The 9,053-nt window shown below is 43.3% G+C and overlaps 1 protein-coding gene across 3 annotated transcripts; it reads right to left on the bottom strand.

Annotated features, from left to right (window-relative positions):
* Window positions 1–2,344: 2,344 nt before the first annotated feature.
* Window positions 2,345–8,974, bottom strand: HNRNPH3 (heterogeneous nuclear ribonucleoprotein H3). Of its 3 annotated transcripts, none has more exons than XM_082486221.1 (10): window positions 8,821–8,974; window positions 7,356–7,492; window positions 6,692–6,830; window positions 5,951–6,138; window positions 5,463–5,549; window positions 5,002–5,114; window positions 3,489–3,624; window positions 3,161–3,241; window positions 2,991–3,077; window positions 2,345–2,685 (listed from the first exon to the last, which is right to left on the bottom strand). In XM_082486221.1, the coding sequence occupies exons 2-10, from the start codon at window positions 7,471–7,473 to the stop codon at window positions 2,672–2,674; spliced, it is 963 nt and encodes a 320-aa protein (XP_082342347.1). In that variant the 5' UTR covers window positions 7,474–7,492; window positions 8,821–8,974; the 3' UTR covers window positions 2,345–2,671. The 3 variants fall into 3 exon arrangements, with proteins under 3 accessions (XP_082342347.1, XP_082342345.1, XP_082342346.1); XM_082486219.1 differs by having other exon boundaries at window positions 2,345–2,650; XM_082486220.1 differs by having other exon boundaries at window positions 2,345–2,650; window positions 5,996–6,138.
* Window positions 8,975–9,053: the final 79 nt, after the last annotated feature.

Genomic DNA, 9,053 nt, shown 5'->3' with positions numbered 1-9,053 from the left:
TAACTATGGGAATAATGTCACTTTATTTAAATTTGTAATTCAGAGTCTTTTGGGTATTTTATTATGACTTGCTCCAGTTGCTTAGAAGGTGTTTGCATATGTTGGGGAGTGATCCTGATGATGACATAACACATCAGGTGCTGCTCATGTGCCTCCCGGCAGTATTCTGACTGTTTGCCACTGGGGTTTTATGTGGGGCAGGCGTGAAGGCAGCAGGGTTTGAGCTGGGACAGAGATGATGCTGATCTCTACTGCTTTGTAGTTTTTCAAAAAGTATGCAACTAAACAAAATTAATTTCAAAACAGGCCATTTTTTAAATACAAAATTCCATATAATGCAATAATTTTTTTATTACCTAACTGCAATCTTTTCCTCTTCTCTGTGCTGCCATATTTGCATGGGAAGATGTCACTGAAGTAGTACATAATTATTCAGATTGCTTTTACTAAGTAAAACTTCTGCCTTGAACAAAATGGTGAACAGTGTATGCTCTATGTGGTTTTATTTCCCTTAGCATCAACCTACATACCTGGCCTGCTTTTAGCAGTTTTTTGGAGCACACTATTATTAATCCTGTATCTTTGTCTTTCTAAAAAATCCCATTCCTCAACAGATTGTGATTGTAACTCACCCTCACGCTGAGCATAGGACGACCTGTGGGGTATCTGCTCCGTTCATCAAAAGGAACTGTAAGTGGCTGGAAAGGTGGAAGGCTGCGCAGAGCTCGTTACAGGACAGGCTGAGGAGAGTTGCTGTCCTGTGCAGTGGGATGCCATTTGTCAGGACTCGAGTTCAGTGTGTTTTCGGCCGTGCTTGGTTATACACAACAGCTCGAAGCTGAAGACCCTGCTGGCTCTCAAAAAGGTAAGTCTTGAACTGGTGTTAGTGTTCCCTCTCTCAAAATGGAACACAAAGTACACTCTAGTGCAGAACTGGTACAGCTGTCTGATACCGATAGAAAAAAACGTGCTTCCATCAAGCCTAGATGTCTTCTACCTGACTTATTTTTTTCTGCAACTGGATTGACTCTCGTCCTGACCTTTGCCATGTTAGTTTTGTGAAACATGAGCTTTTTCAGCAGCAGACCAAGAACCCAGTAGTTCTTAAGAGCACCGAGTTAAAAGCAAGCCCTGCAGGATCACCGCTGTTACGATCAAGCCGTCTTCCCTCCCCTTCCTAGCCAAAAATACTCCAGTTCTTGAACAGCTTCCTATCTATGCCAGTTACCCTCTCACTGTTATTTCCAGTCACTGTGACACAAGACCACGGTCTCTAGTGAAATAAACTCCATTCTCCTCTCTCCCACAATAAGACATTTATTACATATATAACACAGTACTAGCAGAACAGGTGACAGACTTTCAATACCCAAGATCACATTTGACATTTTAAGGGAGGCATTGAGGACAAAGCAGTTAATTTGGGAGATCACACTGGCTCAGAAGAATAAATACCTTTTTTCATTACACATCAGGTATGTTAATTGTCTTCAAACAATAGCTTCTTACATATCTTACATGTCACAAGTGCACAAAAAGTTTTATCAACCGGTTTGGGTTGTGTGTTAGTTAACAGATATTGGGCTTTTAGAGATACTTTGCTTCTAATGAGCTCATCCATATAGTGGCTCATGAAGTTTGGAACAAATACAGACAAATTAGCTCTGCAGCAAAAAAAAAACCAAACCCTGAACCATGTTTAAATACAGTAATTTCATGAAAGAAAAATTAAGTCTTAACTTGCTTCCAAATCCCCCACTCTTGCCAAAAGCAGTGTTTGTGAAAAAAAAGTACTAAATAGTTAGGTAAAATACTAGTTAATTCAAAGCTATTTCATGTTAGCTAAAAGCTGTGCTAGTTTTTAGTTTGCTTTGCACATTACACCTGTGAAACGCAGTACCAAGAGTGCTACAGCAAAGCGTGGCAATAACCATTGCTGCTTGGTTTTGTAGAGGCACGGACCTCGGGCGCTACTCGCTTACGCAGTTGTGCATTTGAGGATGATGGCAGATTGTGGTAGTACAAGGAAGGAAGCCGGAACAATGACTTTTAGCCTCCACAGCTTTACACCGCATTGAGAAATTACTACATACAACTTATCAAAAGGGTTTAGGAAAGATTGTTACCAAATAACTAAGCTATTAGTCTACCTTTTTCCCCTTAAACAAGTGGATTTTTTCAAACTCGTTCACTACACCAAAATTACATAGAACTGAATCGGTGTTCATAGGAGTTACAGTACAACCACCTTTATTGAACCATAGTACAACATCTTAAACCGACTGTAGTCTTGAATATGTAATACATCCTTAGGAGTAACTAGTATAAAAAGTATCAACATCAGTGGTTTGAATATAAAAATTTATTTAAAGTCAGAGTATGCAACAAATAAAACCTACAGAAAACAGATTTTCCCATCACAATCTGTTGCTTACCAAATAATATTGTGAAAACACATTCCTTCAGTCATTATAAAGTTCTTAAAATACAAAAGAAATTAAATTTTGTAAGAAAGTCTAGTAGACCAGAGACTGTTTTTCTTCCAAGATGTTTTGTAGAAGCAAGGCTATCCTTCAATACATTCCACGCCATCCTCCTCCACCCATACTGCCTTGCCCATAGTATCCTCCACTATTTCCACTGCCACGACCTGCAAACAATTGACACAAGGTCACGCATACATACCTTGAAAAAAGAAAAAATGTGATGGGTAATATGGAACAGTTGGTTGAAGATGACTTAACATACTAAAATAACAACACTTCAGCACCATTGTTCTAAACGTGCATTTGCTGCAGTAGCAAAACACATAAACCCCCAAGTGATTTACAGTTTGAATTAAGCCACTCCCCTCCTTCCCTTTCTCCCAGCACAAATGCTCTACAGCACGCAGCGCCCACCACCCTTCCCACATCCCTTCCCGATCATCCACCAGAGATGGACGGAGCAACACTTTCACAAAATACATTTAAAACAGAACTGTTACTTACTGTATCCGCCCAAGCCATCAGGAGTCCCGTATCCGCCACTGTAATTGCTACCCATTCCCATTCTACCAACAGAGCCGTAACCTTGATCTGAAAAGCAGAAGGGCATCGTTAGAAGCTGGGAACTCATTAGGCCTGGCAAAATGTCAGCTAAGTCTGGAATTGATGCGTACCCATTCCATCTCTGCCATAGCCTCCCATTCCAGAACCACCTCCAGCAGTTGAATTCAGGAATAGTTCAATATATCGATGCTCTGTAGGAAACAAAAGCGCCTTACTTTGTGTTTTGTTTCAGTCACCAGATGCACAGAGATACAATGCAAAAAAACCCACCCTGACTTACAAGTAACAGTTAGAAGCCCGCAAAAAGTCTTAGGATTTGTGCATTTCCTGCACAACAAGTGAAGTTAAATGCAGTTTAACCCCTTCTATTCAGTTTACCCTTTTATATACCCTGCTAAAGCCCAGTCAAAGAAAGCTGTAAGTGACCACAACACTCACGCATGTGATTTTTATCCTTAGACATGGCAGCTACTGCATCCTCATGTGTTACAAATTCCACATCTGCCTCTCCTGTGGCTCTTCCATCTGCCCCAATATCAATGTGAACTCTTATAGGATTTAATGGTGAGAAAAACTAAGAAGAAAAGCAACAAAACAATAAATCACGTTAATGCAGAATTCAAGCCAGGTACTTTTTTTTTCCCCCCATCCCAGTGGTTAGTGGAGCACTGCATTAATTTCATCTCATCCTACCACATAGTTTTAATTACTAATTTTTAAAGTATGACTTAGTGATAGTGGACTTTCAACATTAGGTTAATCTACACTTACAATCTATTATGATTACTCAAGTGCTCCAGCTACAGAGCTTGAGGAGCTTTCTTTAAAAGCAGAGATACAAACAAGAATTCCTGCCCACACACATTGCTTTAAGCAACAAGTTCTAATGTGATGCCATCCTGGAAAAGGGAAATAATTACTTTGTTTCTGAAGAAGCAGAGCCAAATCTATTTCTTAAAGCAAGGACATATTTATGGAATGCAAAAAAAGCTGACGTCCATCAGACTGCTCTTCGTTGCCACAAAACTCAAAGAGATCCAGGAATAGCTCTGACTAACAGACATTTCAGCAAACAGTATGAACAAATGAACCTCTGGCATACTACTGAAGTACTACTACTATTTAACTCCCAATAACATGCTCTGAATCAAAGCCTGAACTGTGGTCCTTGGAGAGTCTTTAGACTAAAGAAAACAAACTGCTAGAAGATGATACAGCTCAATTTAAAAGAAAACAAACAAAAAAACCCAAAGAGCACAAACTTAAGAGTGGAGTTCTGCATATATAAGATAAAGGTGCAACTAATAAAGATGGTGTCCCCCTGCAGAAAAGCTATGTTTAAACGAGGCCTCACATCCCAGGAAAATTTTCCCCCTATGCACAACACATCTACACTGACACAAGAATGTATTCCTGCTATCTTGTGGATGCGCTTTTAGCTGCCATCCTGTTCTCTTACAAGTAATGGGATACTGTCCCCTCCAACCCACTGCAGCTCCTGGCGCTCTTCCCACCCTGTCCCTCCTAAAATCAGCCTCAGGTCAACAAATATACAAACTACAATCAGAGCTTCACATCTGCTATCGCTCTTTCACAAAATTATACCTCTTCAGTTAAGTTTAAACAAACTGAAAGCCTTAAAATGAGGATACTAATTGCAACAACTGTTCTTTCTCCAATACACCTTTTATGGAAATGAAAGAGCAAAAAGTACAGAGATTAATGTTAAGTATAGCCTGGCTAACTTCAGTGATCTTACCTCAGACATTATCTTTATAAAACCTCACTTACTACAAAGCTTTGTAAAACTCACATAAAGGGCTGACTTTAGTTAGCAGATGTATCAGAGCTATCAATCACTTGTTTGAAACCTTTAACTGAGTTTGGACTAGAAGAGACAAGAACATGGAAAGTCTTGGCATTAGAAACCCTTTTTCCCCATTGTACTTACATTCGCAATATCATTTTCCGTTGCTCGAAAAGGCAGTCCTCTCATGTGAACAAAATGACCGCCACCATGGAAACCCGACCCTGCATCTCCACCATAGCCATGTCCTCCCATGCCTGTCAGAAAACCCAAACCAGACAAAACCACATACCTGTAAGATCATCATAAAAAGCTAGAAAAGTCACTACTGTTTTCCTGAAATCGTTCACGCTTTGTGCCACTGAATGTAAGATGTTTACACTTCCCACCTATCAACCCAAACACTTAACCAAAAGATAACCTAAGCAATAGATTTCCATTTTCCTGAGGTTCCCCAATTCCCCGCCTTTTTTTAAGCAACCTTCTTTCTTTAAAAAATAATCTAATGAAGAAAGCAATGACATCTGTCTTGGAAATACTATGTCTTACAACTCAAATAATAGAAAAATATTTTTAAACAAACTATTAAAAAATTATTTTTTTACCTCTCCCATCTCTCATTCTGTCATCATAGCCATCATTTCCATAGCCATAGTTATTATAGCCACCATAATCATCAAAGCCACCATATCCTGTGCAATGGAGAGAAAGAAATTATTACATTATTGCTCAAAATTCACAGAGCAATGCACAGCAGTCATTTTTCAGTCTTCGGGCACCCAGAAGTTTGCAAACAGCCTCTACGGACTGTTAAACCAGGATTTCTGAACAGAGTGCAAATGTAAATGTTCTTTTAGACAGTAAAAAGACTGAAACATGCAAGTGAGATCGAATTCTGCTGAAAACACAGTTTCCTTATTAATTCCATTAATCTTAAATACTAAGCCACATTTTTTGATACAAGTAAAATTCTTTTGAGAGAAGTGTGTCAAACCTAATGGGTACTGCAGCTACTGCCATTTCTTTATTTCTTGACAAAGACGTCAGAAACATGAAACTGACAACAGAACCTCCATTCATTAGATAAACATACCACCGTCATATCCACCACCTCCTCGACGCATTCTGTCATACATACTTCCACGCCCAGCTCCATAATAACCCCCTCTTCCTCCTAATGGTCTATCATATGGTCCAGGTCGTTGTTGTCCCATCATTCTTCTTGGCATGTCACAGAATCCTCTGATTTCGCTCTTACTACTTTTGAAGATTTCAATATATCTAATAAAAAAGGATTTTCAAGGTACCAATAAGAATACACGCATAAGCTGTCTGAATATTATAAAAGGCCATACTACGTTTTCTATAACTAAATGTACAATCCAATAGAAGTGACTAGTGATACCATACAACTTAAGTTTCTCCTCAAAACCGTAAGAATCTTAAGTGTATAAAAAAACACAACAGAACACTTTACAGTGGCAAAAATTACTATGTGAAAATTCTAGCTGTACAAATTAAGCATAAAACATGTCTTTCCAGTATGAGAAACATACTGTTGAAAAACAATGTCTAGCTATAGCAGCATTTATCACAAGTTACCCTACACAAGAACGATTGAAACAGTTTTCTGAGTTTAGCAAACTACCCAGAGCAATACTGTCTCCCCCACCCCCCAAATCTACTGTATTTCCCAAGTTAACTTAGGATCAGTTACAAAAATTCTTAAAAACAGCCAGTTCCATATAATGGTCCCCAACCCCCCCAAAAGCATTACTGACCCACAACCCCCAAAAATAAAGATTTAACACCATCCCAAACTCTCCATCCCCACCTGTGCCCTATTCTTTCCTTGTGTTTCCCCAGAGCATTTTCTGCTATCTCCTTTGAAGCAAACTGCACGAAGGCCTCCCCTGTGCTTCTCCCCTGGTAGTCCAGCGTCAATGTTATCCCATTTGGCACGATTTCCAACCCTTTAACCCAAGGACAAATAACCCCATCAAGGGGAACAGTGTTAAAGGCTGAAACATTCCCATCTGTAGCAAATACTTAAAGCATATCTAAACAACAACAACGAAAAAAGAAAACCACCTTGTTTCCCCCATCACCCAACAATACAAGCCAATAATCTTTCATTAAACATTTAGCCATACTTCTTTTCCGTTTAAACTATGCAAAAATACAACCACCTAAGTTACATGAAGAGAATATAGCTACCAATTAAGCAATTTAACTGATCCAAATGCTAACATTCAGGTTATCCCAATATGCATAATATGTTTACCACCTCGACAAAATTAAGATACATACTGTGTTTTACTACATCTATGGTTATTTGTACTTCATTTACAGGGCATAATTCATACTTAAGATAAACTAATTTAACACAGTCCCTCCCATCCACCCCTTTAATAGCTATTACAACTTAAATTGTGCAAAACATTGTGTAAAAGATACAAGAAAACTCAGTCGCTACACTTCGACTATACTAGAGGTACCTTGGAAAAACTGAACAATTTCTTCTTTGCTGCAACCAAATGGCAGGCCTCGAAGTCGTACCACTGTACCATCATTAGTCGTATCATTTGGCCCATTGTGTTTTCCAGTCCAGTCCATCTTTTATTTAAATCAAAACCTAAAAAAAGAAAACAAAAAAAAAGAAAACCTTTGAGATTGCATATATGCCCCAAGTCCCTCCCCGCAAAAGAAATCTGGTAGTTTTTCTTCAGCTAACCAGTGATATGGACGATTAGCTTTATTTCTGTTACGTATTTAAAACTGTACTTTATCATATCTAACCTAGAAACACCCTAAACTTTGATAGGGAACAGGGCGCGCAGAGAGGGCAGCACGTGGGCAGGCACAACACATTAATGTACTCTGAGTAAATAATGAGCTTTAACATCCGCCCTATACGGAGGGTTTTGGTGGTTGGTTTTCCTTTTGTTATTTTGGGTTGAGCTTTTTTTTTTTTTTTTTTCCTCTAAGCGTGACAGTTGAATAAGGGGGAGGAACCACCCAACGTTTCCCGCGTGGAAACACAAGGCCTTCCTTTGTCTGCAAACAAAGCGCCACGGGCCACGCTCCCAGTTGGTTTTAGTGGGCTTGTTTTTTTTTTTTTATATTCCCCACCCCCCTTTTCCAGAATCCCCGACGATCCATTACCTGGAATTACCGGGGCCCAGGACCCGCAGGATCACCTTGAGGGGCAGCGGGCCCGGCGCACCGAGACCCCAACGGGGAAAGGAAAGGGGGGGGGGGAGAGGGGGGAACAGGCGGCAGGTGCGCGCGCGCCCCCTCAGCCGGTGATGGCGGGAGGAAAGGGGTGAGGGTGTCCTGTGTGTGTACCGGGAGCGTCCCCACAACGGGCCGCCCGGCCGCCAACAGCGAGGGAACCGCCATCGCCGCCCTCCCTCTCCGACCCGCCGCGCCGACTACCGCCGAAATCGCGGCCTTGACCCGCCGCTCGCTCCCCGGCGCCATTTACCGCGCCTCCCCAGCACCGCGCCGCTCTCCCCCCCCCGCCCCCCAACCCTCAGCTCCCATCCGGCTCCCCATCGCGCCCCACTGCCACCTCTCCGCCTCGGAAGAGCCGCCCGGCCTCCGCCTGCGTAAACCTCAGCTCCGTCCCGGGAGACCCTCGCCGCCGCAGGCCGCTCTCCTGGGGCCGCCGCCGCCCTCGCCTCCACCACTCAAAATGGCGGCCGCGCTCGGGAACGAGGCTCCGCCGAGAGGCCGCCGCGCCGCACCGCCCCCTCCCCCGCGCCCTCCTCCGGGAACGCGGCGCTGACCGCAGTTGCCGCGGGCGGGCAGCGGCCCTGACACCCCGCCGAGGGGCGGAGAGGAGAGGCCCGCCCGCCTCAGGGCCCGAGACCCCGCTGCCATCGCCACCCTGTCCGCGGGCACCCCGGGCGGGCCCTGCCGAGGGTCGCGCAGCCCCCCCCCTTCTCCCTCCCCACTCACCAGGAGACCCTCGCACACCCCTCGACGTGCCCCGGCGGGAGCTTCTGCCAGGAAGGATGGAAGGAAGCTCCTCCTCGCTCCCAACCGGCCGGCGGGCTCGAAACCTACGCAACGCAGATGGGCAGGATGGCGTCGCGGCCCCGCAACTATCGCGATAGCCACGCCGCGCTCCTCAGCCCCGGCTGGGCGGCACCCGCGCATGCGCGCCTCCGGGGGAAGCAGCGAGTGCGCAT

This window comes from Vanellus vanellus, assembly GCF_965231255.1.
Source record: "Vanellus vanellus genome assembly, chromosome: 7".
Classification (NCBI taxonomy): Eukaryota; Metazoa; Chordata; class Aves; order Charadriiformes; family Charadriidae; genus Vanellus; species Vanellus vanellus.
The sequence above is the reverse complement of the archived record's forward strand: the minus strand, read 5'-3'. Positions and strand labels throughout refer to the sequence as shown.